At 41.7% G+C, this 16,219-nt stretch overlaps 1 protein-coding gene across 1 annotated transcript in view; it reads right to left on the reverse strand.

The window, feature by feature from the left end:
- Nucleotides 1-463: 463 nt before the first annotated feature.
- The window catches only part of GLUD1 (glutamate dehydrogenase 1), a gene marked incomplete at both ends in the record, with an annotated part of 41,711 nt that continues 25,955 nt past the window's right edge, over nt 464-16,219 (reverse strand). Inside the window, 8 exons of the mRNA XM_080695156.1 lie at nt 464-583; nt 2,188-2,250; nt 8,887-8,978; nt 10,079-10,202; nt 11,525-11,605; nt 13,149-13,286; nt 13,670-13,807; nt 14,934-15,113. Of these exons, the coding sequence (XP_080551282.1) occupies nt 464-583; nt 2,188-2,250; nt 8,887-8,978; nt 10,079-10,202; nt 11,525-11,605; nt 13,149-13,286; nt 13,670-13,807; nt 14,934-15,113 (936 nt within the window). The remainder of the gene's footprint in view (nt 584-2,187; nt 2,251-8,886; nt 8,979-10,078; nt 10,203-11,524; nt 11,606-13,148; nt 13,287-13,669; nt 13,808-14,933; nt 15,114-16,219) is intronic.

A 16,219-nucleotide genomic window follows, 5' to 3' on the forward strand; every position in this document is an offset into this window, starting at 1 on the left:
AACTGAGTTATTTTACTGATGTAAAATACCAATAACTCACTTGAGGACCATGCCACCTACTGAAAATGCCATAAGCCTGCTTCTACACGTGTCAAAGTTACAGCATAAACCAGGCTCGTTCAGAGTAAGTGAGCAGCGATGCCTTGACTGCTTTTTCTGGCAACAGCTGACTGTTGGGAAATCCCTGGAGCAGGCGGTACAGCCAGGCAGAAGTGGCTTTTTTTAAAGGCAAAATACCTAAATGGCTCTTGGTGTAGGTGATTTCTACCTTCACACTCATCAGCTCGTACATGATCCCCTAACCTTAATTTCATTCTTCTTAAGGGGCTGATTCGTATTGACTTGAGAACAGTGTCCATTATCTAATGAGTCATGAGAGAGATCTCTGTGGGTACATGTAAACTTGTGATAGGTCTGTAGAAGTGACAGGTGAGGAGGGTGGTGAGGAGTCGGCAGAGATCATCTAGGTGAAGGTCACACCGGCTTCGTTGTACACTTTGAAGACTTTCTCAATGGCATTGACATAGGCAGCTGTTCTCAGGTCCAAGCCCAGGTTATACTTCATGGCTGTGCGCATAATTTGCTGGAAGGAAGGACAAAAGGCAGTGAAGACAACCTGACTCCAGCAGCTGGGCCAGGAACACACCAGGCACGTGTGATCTCACCCAGTGCAGGACTCTGGCTGCCAAACACAATCTCATCTGGAAGCAGGGCAACCCCTATGCAGGAATTAACATGACCAGTTATTGTGCAAGCAGTAGAAGAGGGGCAGCTTTCAGAACTGCAGATATGAATGGTCTCTCTCCCCTTAGACATCTTTTTATCTGAAATGAGTTCATACCATGTACTTTGTGATTAAATTAACCAAGATTGGTTGGGTGTGGCAGTGTATACCTGTAATCCCAGTACTCAGGAGGATTGCAGGTTTGAGGCCAGCCTCAGCAACCTAGTGAGACTGTTTCAAAACAAGAAAGAAAATGGGGCTGGGGATGTAGTTCTGAGCTAGAGTGCCCCAGTACCAAAAACCAAACAAATAAAAAACAACCAAGACTGGGGTAATGGAAATATTCTAGAATTTCAGAGGTAATGGCCACAAAGTGAATATACTAAAGGCTGCTGAATTGCATACTTTAATACTAAAAACCACCTTTGGCAGTATGTGTTCATGCTGCTTCAAATTAGGAACTCAAATGCACGGAATCTGAGCTGAAGAACAAATTGGGAGTTGAGCATGATTGTGGTTTGTGAACAGCCTCAGCTACTCAGTGCGGCCCTCTGCAACTTAGTGATACCCTGTTTCAAAATAAAAAATAGGGCCAGGGGTATATCTCAGAGGTAGAATGCCCCTGGGTTCCATCCCCAGTACTGAAGGTTAAAAAAAGAAAAGAACAAATTAATGTTGGGCATGATGGCACATGCCTGTAGTTCCAATACGTTAGACTGAGACAGGAGGATCAAAGGTTCAAGGACAGCCTCAGGAAGTAGAGAGACTCTCATCAACCTAGTGAGATCCTGTTTAAAAAATAGGGTTGGGGGTGTAACTCCCGGGTTCAATCTCTAAGAATGCGTGCGTGCGCGCGTGCGTGCGCGCGCACACACACACACACACACACACACACACACACACACACACACAGAAAAAAGAAAAAGAACAAATTAGGAAAACAGGACTCAACTGTGCATAGCACATTGCCTGAATCAGGGATTAAGCAGTCAAAAATCTTATTCATACCAAATACGCCAGCAAGGTAATCGTTATGTAGCTGCTTTTGGGTGGGGGGGTTGTACTGGGGACTGAACTCAAGAGGCATTCTACCTCTAAGCTACACCCCTATCCTATTTCATTCTTTTGAAACAGGGCCTCGCTAAGTTGCTGAGGCTGGGCTAGAACCTGTGATTCTCCTGTCTCAGTTTCCCAAGTACTAGGATTATAAGCATGTGTCACCATACCTTGCTTCCTGTAGCTATAATGCAGGGAAACATTTAGCCAACTGCCGATCACTCCCTCCTAACTTTCAAAGCCTGGTAAATGTACTGAAGACGGAAAACCCTGCTTATCAGCTGAGGATAAAAAACCATGTTTCACTGCACACAGAGGAGGACCATGTAACAGATGCTACTTCCTCACCACACACACAGCCTGGCTGCTGATATGACACAGCAAAGCAGACAGATTTGTACACGTACCCTGGCTGAACGCTCCATCGTGTAGGCTAAGCCAGAGTGCACAATGTCTTTCTCCGATGCACCCTGTAGGAAAAAAAAATAATGAGTTCAACAAAACCATACAAAGAAGTGCACTGTGTCTCTAGAAAAGTCCAATCAATTCTTAAGTCAATGTACAGTACAGCCAGACAGGATTGTTTCATCTTTCTGTAAAGTATCAAGAGATAGTACTTCCTATTTATTTGCAGTACTGAGTACTGAACCCAGAATCTCACAAATGCTAGACAAGTGTTTTACCACTGAGCTACATTTCCAGGTCTTCCAATTTTTATTTTGAGGCAGTGTCTTGCTAAATTGTCTGGGTTGGCCTCAAACATGTTATCCTTCTGCCTTAGCATTCAAAGTGGTTGGATAACAGGTGTACATCACCATGCATGGTTGGTACCTTTTTGTGTGTGATGCTTGCAGGGTCTTACACATACTAGATATGTTTTATCACTGAGCTACACTCCCAACCCAAGGTACAGTACACCTTGATGATTTTTACAGTAGTTGCATTTTAACTACAATTTTGTTTTTTTTCTTTGAGGGTCTGGGGATGGAACCCAGAGGCATTTGACCTCCGAGCTACACCCCCTGCCCTATTTTTTATTCTTTATTTTGAAACAGGGTCTTACTGAGTTGCAGAGGGCCTCACTAAGTAGCTGAGGCTGTCTGCAAACCGCGATCCTCTGGTCTCAGCCTCCCAAATGCCAGAATTACAAGCATGTGCCACCATGTCCAGCTTACAATTTTGTTTTAATTATATATAACAGCAACAAATACTCATAAGATCACAGTAAAACAATGAACAAAGAAAAGTATGGACCAAGAAACCTGAGGGCAAGAGTGAGATTAGCACCCTCCACTTAGACATGCAAAAGCAACATATTACATTATTTATTCATATTGTTTTGTGGTACTGCAATTTAACCCAGGAGTGTTCTACCTCTGAGCCACACCCCTAGCCCTTCCGATTTTGAAACAGGGTCTTGCTAGGTTTCTGAGTGTCCCTAAGTTGTTAAGGCTGTTCTCAAACCTGAGCTCTTCCTGTCTCAGCCTCCTAAGTACTGGGACCACAGGATACACCACCTGGCAACAAGTTACATTAGTGATTCCATGGCATGTTGCTCTCAGTTCTCTAGGTGAAGAGGGATACCAGACAGGACAGAGAGAGTAATCTGGTTAAAGCTGATAGCAGCTCTGGAGTAAAATCCTGCCTGTGGATTTAGTAGGATATCATCTTTAAGGCTGGATGGATCTTAGCTGCTCTTCAATTTTATTGATGAGGAAGCTGAAGACCAGAGAAATTAAGATATCTAGTTATCGTGTCTCTTTCCTAAACCAGTCACCTCTATGAGTCACTTTGCTTAATCGCCTGCTCTGTAGACATTGTTTCTTGTAATGCTTTTTATCTACTCCTAGAGTGACAGATATAGCTATACAACACAACCCTGATGTGTCAAATAATAGCTTAAAGTGGGCCAACCACAAAAGTTATCTGATGAGCATTGCCCATTTCATACTGTATTGATTAACTTGTATTTCCTATATTTAACATTTATATTGATAAGGAAACTTCCAGGTCAAACTTTGTTTTGTTCTATCGAGTTAAGAAAAATCAAACTTGTTTTGAAGGCAGAATGCTGCCCTTTCTTTCATCTTGTCATTCACAAAACAATTCCTGAGTACCTACTAGCTGCTTAGCAACCTTCTAGGTACTGGTGGTGGCAAATGCTTGTAACCCCAGTTCTTGGGAGGCTGAGACAGGAGGATCGCAGGTTCAAGGACAGCCTCAGCAACGTAGCGAGTCTCTCAGAAACCTAGTAAGACCCTCTTTCCAATAAAAAAATAGCATAACTTGGAGACAGACTGCCTCTGGATTCAATCCTCAGTATTAAACAAAATCAGGCTGGGGTATGACTCAGAAGTAGACTGTTAGCCTGGCGTGGTGGCACATGCTTGTAATCCCAGCATATGGGAGGCTGAGACTGGAGGATCGTGGTTCATGGACAGCCTCAGCTACTTAGTGAGGCCCTCTGCAACTTAGTGAGACCCTGTTTCAACATAAAGAATAAAAAATGAGGCAGGGGGTGTAGCTCGGAGGTCAAATGCCTCTGGGTTCCATCCCCAGACCCATCAAAACAAACAAACAAACAAACAAACAAACAAACAAACAAACAAAAATGTTCCTGAGATCAATCCCCAGAACCACTGTGAGGTAGGATGGGGGGTGGGGGTGGGAATAGGGTCTCACTTAAGTTGCTGAGGATGGCCACAAATCTGTGGTCCTCCTGTCTCAGCCTCCCAAGCACTGGGATTACAGACATATGTCACCACACCCAGAAAGATGTGTCTCTTTGTAATAGCATTTGGTGCACTAAGAGGAATGACTAAGGAGAGAGAAAACTAATGTTGCTGTTGCAGGAGAGGGCAAGAATTGTCAGCACAGTGTATCTGAGAAGCTGGGGGCAGGCCATGCGAGCACAACTGTGTGGAGGTGGAAGAATAAAGCTATCACAGGAGAGAGACAGGGCAGGGGAGGGACCAGGAGTTGGGCAGGTGTGCAAGTTCTCAGACTGCTTCAATCTTTTCTGTGACTATACACCAGCTAATGGGCTGGAATGCAGGGGAGTTGAGGAGAAAATACAACACAACACAACCACTCAGGGGAGGGGGAGAATGAATGGACCAGTGGAAAGTAGTGTGACTGGGGTCAGCCTGAAGGTCACCAAGGTTAGAGGTCAGGATAAACTTCCAGCAGGGCTGCTAGTTGCGTGGGCATAAGGAGGAGTTTTGTAGGTATTAACAAAAGGGGGCTGTTAGCCGGGCGTGGTGGCACATGCTTGTCATCCCAGCATTGGGAGGCTGAGACAGGAGGATCGTGGTTCATGGACAGCCTCAGCTACTTAGTGAGGCCCTCTGCAACTCAGTGAGACCCAGTTTCAAAATAAAGAATAAAAAAATAGGGCAGCTGGTATAGCCTGGAGGTTGAATGCCTCTGGGTTCCATCCCCAGACCCGCAAAAAAGGGGGGGAGATGTGAAGAAGCAAAACAGAATGAGGAAATGATTGTACTTATGGAGTGTGGGCCTTCAGAAGTGATATAAGGAGAAGCAAGGACATTGGTGGGGATGAAGGACAGCGGAAAGATGGCCTCACGGGCCAGTGAGGGAGGTCCTGGTGGAGCCAAAGTTGGGCTGGGGAGGGGGAACTACAAGAAGAGATGGAGAAAACTGGTTTTCAAATGACATATCATAAGACTCCTGGTAGTAAGTAACTCAATGAGAGGAGACAAGAAGCATCAAAGCTAAAATTAGCAGCACTGGCCGGACACAGTGAAGCACACCTGTAATCCCTGTACTTGGAAGGCTGAGTCAGAAAGATTACAGGTTTGAAGACTGCCTCAGCAAGTAATGAGACTCTCAACCAGGCAAGACCCAGTTTTCAAATAAGTAATAAAATCCAAAGTACCCATCAAAGAAAATTAGCAGCACTGAAAACAGCTAAAAACTAGACGGCAAATATGTTAAGCACAAAAATTCTGTTAAAAAGTAAAGAAACTAGAGGTGGTGGTGCATGCTTGTAATCCCAGTACTTGGGAGGCTGAGAAATGAAGAGCGCAGGTTCAAAGCCAGCCTCAGCCATTAGTGAGGTTCTCAGCAACATATGAGACCCTGTTTCCAAATAAGACATAAAATTGGACTGGGGTGTAGCTTGGAGGTAGAATGCCTCTGGGTTCAATCCTCCAGTAACCCCCAGTACAAAGAGCTGGATGTGATAGTATATTATCTGTAATCCCAGTACTTGGGAGGCTGAGACAGGAGGACCCCATGTTCAAGGATAGCCCTAGCAATCTAGTGAGACTTTCAAAATAAATATAAAAAAGGGCTGGGAATGTAGCTTGGAGGTAGAATGTCCCTGGGTTTACCCAGATATCACAAATAACACAAAACATCCCCAACAGCAACAACAAGAGAAACCTCACATATAAACACTCATAGCTCTGTCTTCGTAACTAACCACATGGTTGTCCTCTGTGTTGCTTCTGAAGTGCAATCTGAGTGATCACCATATGCCAGGCATATACCAGGTAGGGAGACCACTACGGGTAAGTGACCCACCCAGTGTGCTGGAGGTCACTCATGATGGAAAGATGTCTGAAATTCTGATCCAGAGGGGACTTTCAGAGAAGCCACAGAGCTGTGTGAGGTATTCCAGCCAGAGAGACTGGAACAAGGACAGATGTGGCTCTGAGAAAGAGGAAGGGTTACGGAGAAAACAATACTGAGAGCAAAAGGCAGCTTTCTACCTTCAAAACAAAAATGTTCTTCACTTTTTTTTGTGTGTGTGTGGTACTGGGAATTAAATGCAGGGGTATTATACCTCTGAGTTACACCCCCGACCTATTTTATTTTTTATTTTGAAACAGGGTCTCACTAAGTTATGGATGACCTTACTAAGTTGCTGAGACTGGCCATGAACCTGTGATATTCCTGTCTTGGACTCCCAAGTATATGGATTACAAATTTGTGTCACAATGCCCAGCTCAACTGTTCCCCATTTTGCAATATCGTTGTTTTTTTTTTCTTTTTCAGCACTGGGGATGAAACCCAGGGCATTCTACCTCTAAGATACACCCCCAGCTGCACTTTTTATTCTTTATTTTTGAAACAGGGTCTCACTGAGTTGCAAAGGGCCATATTAAGTAGCTGAAGCTGTCCACAAACCTCAATCCTCCTGTCTCAGCCTCTTAAATACTGGGAATACAAGCGTGCACCACCATACCCGGCTTTGCAATTTAATTTTATGTTCCAGGACTGAATATCTCATTCAGAAGCTATATTACAACTTAGCCATTTCTGTCATCTCACTCTTAAGTCAAACCTAACCTAAAAACTGATATAAGTATTTCAATGACACCAGTAAGCATGGAGTCATTCTCTGTTGGGATTCCTTTCTTTGCAGTAATAGGTATTGAACCCAAGGCCTTGCATGTACTAGGCAAGCGCTGAGCTGAACACCCATCCCTGAGACAGGTTCTTGCTGCACTGCTTAGGGTGGCCTTCAACTTGCAATGCTCCTGTCTCAGCCCCTCCAGTAGCTGGAATTACAGATGTGTGTAATCATGCCTGGTTTCTTTTCTTTTTTGGTACTAGGGTTATAACTCCGGATCTTTTTACTTAGGCTATCCCCAAACCAGCAAGCTTCCTGTCTCAGCCTCCCAAGTACTGGAATTACAAGTGAGTGCCACCACACCTGGCTCCTAGCTTCATTTTGAATTATTTTCTTAGAGTAGTTTCCAGAGTAGAGATTAATATAGTGTCAAAAGGCAAAAAATACTTTTATTATTTTCCAAAATTTCCAAAGAGCTACACTAATTTTTACTGTCATTGGAATAGAGGCACATTTTTATTTTTATTTTTTGTGGTACTGGGGGTGGAACCCAGGGGCTTTTCTACCTTTGTGAAATACTTACAGACCTATTTTATACTTTATTTGGAAACAGGGTCTCATTAAGTTGCTGAGAGCCTCACTAAGTACTGAGGCTGGCTTCGAATCTATGTGATCCTCCTGTCTCAGACTCCCAAGCGCTGGGATTACAAGCGCATGCCACCGTGCCTGGCTAGGCACAAAAGTTTTACCATAGACATGGTTAAGTATTAAGATATAGTCATTGGGCTGGTTGTGGTGGTACACACTTGTGATCCCAGCATTTGGGAGGCTGAGACAGGAGGATGTGGGTTCACAGCCAGCCTCAGCTACTTAGCGAAGCCCTTTGCAACTCAGTGAGTCCTTGTTTCAAAATAAAAGAATAGGGCTGGGAGTGAAGCTCTGAGGTAGAATGCCCCTGGGTTCCATAACAAGTACTGAAAAAAAAAAAAAAAAAAAAGATAAAGTCATTGGGGCTGGGAGTGTGGCTCAGTGGTAGAGCACTTGCCCTAGCACCCATGAGGTACTAGGTTCAATCCCCAGCATCTTAAAACAGGGAGGACAAATGTGTTTTCCAGGCATACACAGCCAAGTCTCCTGCTGTGTTCTGGAAAGTTAATACATCCTGTCAACAGCTGGTTGGTATAAAACCTTTCACAACTTTTCTTTAATTCTCTTGCATCCATATAGCAATTCTAAATTTTTGTATAGCTCAGTGCAACACTTTTTTTTTTTTTTTTTTTGGTACTGAGGTGGAACCCAGGGGCTTTTCTACCTCTGGGCTATACTCCCAGACCTATTTTATACTTTATTTGGAAACAGGATCTCACTAAGTTGTTGAGAGCCTACTAAGTAGCTGAGGCTGGCTTCGAACCTGTGTGATCCTCCTGTCTCAGCCTCTCAAGTGGTGGGATTACAAGGATGTGCCACCATGCCCAGCTCACAACACTTACTTCTTAATTCTATTTCCTGGAAGCTTAAAAGGGTTTTTATTAATAACAAATCTTCATAATAATGTTGAATCACTAAGCTGTCTATATTTTAAAAAGTAACAAAAGTAGAAGAGCAATTATTTATTTTATACTTTTTGTTAGTCACCAGGATTCTTACTCCATTTTCAGAATGGAATAAAAGAAATACAAAACATACGAGTCATGTGACTATTGTCATGCTGGTCACCACCTCACCCACCTGCTTGGTGGACAGGGCAGAAACATGTGTAAAGTGTGGTTTGTGGTACCATACTCACCGATATCCTGTCCTGAAATTCTGCTGTGGGTACAACAGGAATCGTTCCCCCATGCTTTCCAAATTTTCTTTCTAAACTCTCTTGAACAGACACTATAAAAAGCCAAGAAATCAATATAAGATGTTGCTAGTAGAAGAAAAAAGAAAGGGGAGGGAGGAGCCAGGCGTGGTGGTGCATTCCTGTAATCCCAGCATCAGGAGGCAGAGACCAGAGGACTGTGGTTCCTCGACAACCTCAGCTACTTGGCGAGGCCCTTCACAACTCAGTGAGACCCTGTTTCAAAAAATAAACAGACCAAAAAATAGGGCTGGGGGTGTAGCTTGGAGGTATAATGCCCCTGGGTTCCATCCTCAGTACCGCAAGAAGAAAAACAAAAAAAAAAAAAAAAAAAAAAAAAACCCAAACAAATAGGGTGGGGGGAGGAAAGAACCAAAAGTAACCCCAAACTATAGCCACACCCCCCAAAACTAATTGTTTTAGAAATCTTCAACATTAATGACATAAAAGGGTTAATCATTAAAAACTCAGTTAAAAAGGAACACAAAACTCTGCCAAATTCCTAAATAAATGTGAATTTAGGTCACTGCTCTGTTTCCATAACACCCATTACCAGGGTTTTTCCTTGGCTCTATTAAAAGGAAACTGCTGAGTAAAAAAGAAAAGGAAATAGATGAACACTTCACCCAGATTCTCAGAGTAGCTGAGTACAGGAGCTCAGCTGGAGGTCTTGGTTTTATTTCAGCCTGATGAGAAATTCTACTCTTACTGTGTGGCTTACTCTAGTCAAACAAAAAAAAAGTATTCTCATCAGAACATTAAAAAAATTCTCTACACTGGATAAACCTTTACTAAGAGCAACCAGAGACAGAAATGGATGAGTGTCAACAATGGGGTTCATGATTTTAAATAATGCATTTTATTCAATTAGAGACTTATAAATTATGTTCTGGGAATATGACAACATAAAGTAAAAAACTGAATATAAATGAGACAGTTAATCCACTGAATACTTATTAAGAAAGTGTGTATTATTGGTCTAATCCTCATGAGACAGAACAATATAGTTTCTGCTCTAAGATGAAAAGTCTGTAGAATTACCAAAGAAAAAGGCTTCCTAAGCATATATTTGCTTTCTCTAGCATTTTAGCTGGTCTAAGAATTATTTCTGGAGAACAAGATTATCAAAACTTACTGAGTAAGTGGTAGTTAGAGTCCCTTTCATATTTGAAGGTCAAACGGCCATAGCTGACATGATTTAGATTCTTCAGCCACTCAAAGTAAGACACTGTCACTCCTCCGGCATTCAAGTAAAGATCCTATACACAAATTAAGATAGGAAGACACCAAAGAAATTAAAAGATGATTTTAGCAGCCGGGTGTGGTGGTACATGCTTGCAATCCCAGCATTTGGGAGGCTGGAATGGGAGGATTGCGGTTCGAGAATAGCCTCAGCTACTACTTAGTGAGGCCCTTTGGAATTCAGTGAGACCTGTTTCATAATAAAGAATAAAAAATAGGGCTGCGAGCGGGTAGCTCGGAGTTAGAATACCCCTGGGTTTCATCCCCAGTCCCCCCCCCCCCAAAAAAAAAGATTTTAGCAAAAGCTGAAAATGAACATACATAAGAACTCCTTTCTTTTGGGAGGCTGAGACAGGTGGGTCACAGGTTTGAAACCAGCCTTGGCAGTTTAGCAAGGCTCTAAGCAACTCTATGAGACACTTTTTCCAAACCAAAAATAAAACAGGGTTAGGGGTATAGCTCAAAGTTATAATGAACCTGGGTTCTATCCCCAACACCAAAAAAATTAAAAATACATTCCAAATCCAGAGTAATTTCAATAACCTTTTGGTATAGAGCCATCATGCGTATCCACTGAAAAACCTAAGCATGTATTCTTCAAAGTAGTTTTTACAGCAATGCAGGAAGGGACACTTGAAATGAATATAATTAGGAATCACGTAGATGGATCTTCAGAGTTAGGATATTTCTAGTCCAACTGGGTATGGTGGTGCACACTTGTAATCCCAGCATTTGGGAGACTGAGACAGGAGGCACTTTGCAACTCAGTGAGACCCTGTTTAAAAAAAAAAAAAAAAAAAAAAGCTGGGCGTGGTGGCGCACGCTTGTAATCCCCGCGCTTGGGAGGCTGAGACAGGAGGATCGCATGGGTTCGAAGCCAGCCTCAGCTACTTAGTGAGGCTCTCAGCAACTTAGTGAGACCCTGTTTCCAAATAAAATAGAAAATAGGTCTGGGAGTATAGCCTGGAGGTAGAAAGCTTCTGGGTTCCACCCCTAGTACCACCAAAAAAAAAAAAAAAGGGGGGGGGCTAAGGGTGTAGCTTTAAAGTAGCATGCCCCTGAGTTCCATTCCCAGTACTGGGAAAAAAAAAAAAAAAAAAAATTCTAGTCTCCTATAGATTTATATAACTAGATTATCAGCAGGCTAAACACATACTCAAGAATTTCAAGAACCAGAAGCAAGATTAAGTGCTCAGGTCAAAATGAAAAGTGACCGTCATACTAACCAATGATTTCACCACAGCTTGGGAAATGAGTAAGTCCTCTTTTCCCAATCCCCTGCAAAAGTCAATTATGACGCCAAGTATGTATAGTATCTGACAAATATATGATGACTTACTGGAATCACCATGATATTCCTCTCTAGGAAAATCTTATCAGCTTCTGGAGTGGTCGGTCCATTGGCACCTTCAGCAATGATCTGCAAGAGTGAGGAACACATAGAAATGTGAAGAACCCTTCACAGGGCAAGAGATGTGTGTATACAGGGAGGGAGTTGAAAGAAGAGCATCATTTCTGTTAAACTTCAAGTCAAGTGTGGTAGTGCACATCTGTAATCTTTGTTACTCAGGCAGATCACAAGTTCAAGGCCAGCCTGGGCAACTTAGTGAGACTGTCTCAAAAAGGTTATATAAAGTTATCTTGATCTACAAAGCATATAAAGCTATCTTTTACCTCTCTATTTCCCACTATGACTGCTCCCAAGTTTTCCTAACTATATTTCAGAAGATTGGTAATAGTTGCACATTCTGTGCATACATTTAGATGTTGTTATATATTTATTTATTTCATATATAGATATATAATAAGTGGGGCATGGTAGCGCATGCTTGCAATCCCAGTATTTGGGAGGCTGAGACAGAAGAATCGCAGGTTCATGGCAAGCCTCAGTGACTTAGTGAGGCCCTATCAAGCAGGGGGATTACAAGCATGCGCCACCATGCCCTTAAATTATTTATTTATTTATTTTGGTAGTACTGGGGATGGAACCCAGGGGCTTTTTTACCTCTGGGATATATGCCCAGACCTATTTTATATTTTATTGGAAACAGGGTCTCACTAAGTTGCTGAGAGCCTCACTAAGTAGCTGAGGCTGGCTTTGAACTTGTGTGATCCTCCTGTCTCAGCCTCCCAAGTGCAGGGATTACAAGCATGTGCCACCACGCCTGGCTTAAGTTATATTCTTTAAATGAGTGAAATTTAGCCAGGCATGGTGGTATATGCTTATAATCCCTGTACTTGAGAGGCTGAGAAAAAAGGATAACAGGTTCTTGGCCAGCCTCAGCAACTTAGTGAGATGCTGTTCCAAAATAAAAAATAAGGCTGAGGGTATAGCCTGGAGGTATAAGGCCCCTGGGTTCTACCCCTAGTACCACAAGAAAGAGTAAAATTTCACTCCTACTGCATATAGCATACATAATCTATATCTATATCTATATATCTGACTTTGCTAAATTCATTCTTTTTTTGTGGTAATGGGGATTAACTCAGGGACATTAAACCTCTGAACAAATCCTCAGTCCTATTTTTTTGTTCTTTATTTTTGAAACAGGGTCTTACCAAGTCGCAAAGGGGCTCACTAAATAGCAGAGGCTGGGTGCGAATACACAATCCTCCTTTCTCAGCCTCCCAAGTACTGAGATTACAAGAATGCGCCACTACACCTGGCTAACACTCGATCTTATTATAGGTGATAAACTATGTTGATGGGAACCTTCAGAGAAACCATAGAAGATAAATGAGATCCTAAAACTCTGGGACATGATTTTGAAAAAATATTTTATATCATCATTGGGCAGTGGGCATAAAGTATGCCAGGCTAAGAACACAATATCCCAGAACATGGGAATTTACTTAATGGTATATAAATTATGTGGTGATAGAGTCATTAAAAGCAATCAATCAGACTTTCCTATGACCTCCCTAATGACACTCTGTATTGGTAATGCTGATTCTGGCTTTACCTTTGCTTTGACCCGGGGTGCATTGGATTTGGTCAATTGCTTCTCGCTGGCAGCAGGGATCAATATGTCACAGTCAGCCTCCAAGATGCTTCCTTCATAGACCTTTGCCTTGGGAAAGCCGAGAATCGATCCATGTTGCTGTAATTGATTACAAATCAGAATAAGTGCCTATGACATGAAAATTTAGTTATTAAGAGCTCTTTTGAGTTACATTAAAAAAAAAAAAAGGCATGGTGGTGCATGCTTGTAATCCCAGCATTTGGGTGGTCAAGACCAGAGGATCGTGGTTTGTGGCCAGCCTCAGCTACTTAGTGAGGCCCTCTGCAACTTAGTGAGACCCTGTTTCAAAATAAAGAATAAAAATTAGGGCAGGGGATGTAGCTTGGAGGTTGAATGCCCCTGGGTTCCATCCTCAACCCCCCCCTCCCCACACAAAAGCAACAGAAATAGATTTAAATAAGACTATTTCAACTTTATAAGGTTCAAAGTAGTAAAACTGTTCAGATATCAGGTTAACATACCAATTTGAAATCTTCCAGTTCCTTTGGATCAATACCATCTGGATTCCATATACTCCCATCAGATTCACCAACACCAACACATTTAGCACCAAAACGATGTAAATATCTCATAGAATGCAGACCAACATTACCAAATCCCTGTGGAGAATAATTATGCATGAAGGAAAAATTATAAGTCCTGGTATAGATGTTAAGAGTCATATTTTGATAAACGTAAATCTATATTCTATTAGTTTAGAGAAATTCTCAAAATCATTTGCCAAAAGAACCAATATATTAAATGTCTTCTCTTCAACAATAAAGTCCCATGTTTAAGGATGTGTAACCCAACCCTGAGTTGTCTGAGAACACATCCTGAAGAGGATTAGTTAGGCACAAACTCCTGGTGCCACCAGAGGTCTGATGGTTATAAAACGGTATATGATATCTTGTGTGGAGGAATGCAAACTCTTTCTTAAATACAAACTCTATTTTAAACTAATGTTCAAGTAATTTTGATGCTCCTAGATAAAACTGATATTAACACAAGTTTGGGTCAATGTGCAATTTTTTTTGCATACCCACAAAAGTTTAGAAAATTATGAGAGCATTCTGGATATAATTAGGTTTAAATAGGGACCAAATAAGTTGATGAAGTTGATTGTCTTCCATGTATCTGAGACATTAAATCCGTTCTAGTTACACATATAAAAAATAAAGGATTACTCTGAGAACCACTCTAAAAACTTGAAATTCAATAGAATGAAAAAAATTTTTTTTTCCCCTGTGGTACCAGAGACTGAACCCACGTGCATTCCACCCCTGAGCTACACCCTCAGCCCTATTTTTTACTTTTGAAACAGGGTCTCACTAAGTTGTGGAGGACCTCATTAAGTAGCTGAGGTTGGCTAAACCTACAATCCTCCTGTCTCAGTCTCCCAAGTACTGGGATTACAAGTGTGCATAACCACACCTGGCTCAGAATCAAATTTTAAAAGTGCAAATATAAAGCCGGGTGTAGTGGTGCATACTTGTAATCCCAGCATTTGGGAGGCTGAGATTGGAGGATTGTGGATTGTGGACAGCCTCAGCTACTTAGTGAGACACTGTTTCAAAATAAAGGATAAAAAAAAAATAGGGCAGGAGGTATAGCTTGGAGGTTGAATGCCCCTGGGTTACATCCCCAGACCTGCCAAAAAAAAAAAGTGTAAATATAAAAACATTAATAAAGTAATGTATATCAGTTATTAACAAAATAACATTTTTCTTTTTTTTTTTTTGTTACCTGAACAACAAATGTCTTATCTCCAAACCCTGGTGTCATTCCTAAAATGCTCATGTAAGAAGCTTCATTGATGAAGTTTTCAATCCCATGGAAAACACCACGACCAGTAGCAGAGATTCGTCCATGGATGCCTCCTTGACTGATGGGTTTACCAGTTACGCAAGCATGCGCATTAATATCCTGCAAGAGGAATTGGTTTAAAGCAGGAAATGACCAATATAACGAGTTAAAGAACATTCTCACTTGACTAAAAATATTATCAGAAGTGTATAAACCCAAGGGTTGTGTATTTTTAAGTACACTTAAGGTTTTCAGCCAGAGGGACAAACCACACTTTAACTTTTGTTTTTACAAAATGTAATAAATTATATTTCCAGATGGGAGAAGCAGAGAGCTTAGGAATTTAGCATCAACTACAAATAAATCATAAAAGTGAAGATTATTCATTCATCTTAAAGCTATTCAACAGGTATAAGCCCCACGAAGGCAGATACACAACCTATCCATAATAGTTTAAAATATGAGTTGAACATGTCACCAAGATAGAGCCCAAGACAGGAAAAGATGTCACAATTTTCTTCTTTGGTAAGACTCTATAAAATACCGTTTGTTTATTCGGTTCTGGGGATAGAACCTGGGGCCTTCTACCTCTAGGCTATATCACTAGTCTTGTTTCACTTTTTATTTTCAAATAGGTTCTTACTAAGTTGCAGAGGACCTCACAAAGTTGCTGAGGCTGGCTGTGAACCTAGGATTCTCCTGTCTCAGCCTACCATATTTTTTGTGGTACTGGGATTGAGCCCCAGGGCATTATACTTCTGCGCTATACCCCCAGACCGATTTTATTTTTATTCTGAAACAGGGTCTCACTAGGCTGATGAGAGTCTCACTACTTGCTGAGGCTGTCCTTGAACCTACAATACTCTTGTCTCAGCCTCCAAAGTACAGGGATACAGACATGTGCCACCATACCTGGTGATGAATGAATATTTAAGCCGGATATGATGGTACATACTTGTGATACTAGAATTTGGGAGGCTGAGACAGAAGGATCACAGATTTGCAGTCAGTTTCAGCAAATCAGTGATGCCTTGTTTCAAATAAAAAATAAAATAGGGCTCAAGGTGTAACTCAGAGAGAGAATGCTCCTAGGTTTAATTTCTGGTACCACACACAAAAAAAATTAAAACAAGCCAGGTGTGTGGTGCATGCTTGTAATCCCAGTACTTGGGAGGCTGAAACAGGAGGATTGCAGGTTCATGGCCAGCCTCAGCTACTTAGTGAGG

The sequence above is a fragment of the Muscardinus avellanarius genome (genome assembly GCF_963383645.1).
Source record: "Muscardinus avellanarius genome assembly, chromosome: 4".
Taxonomy (NCBI): Eukaryota; Metazoa; Chordata; class Mammalia; order Rodentia; family Gliridae; genus Muscardinus; species Muscardinus avellanarius.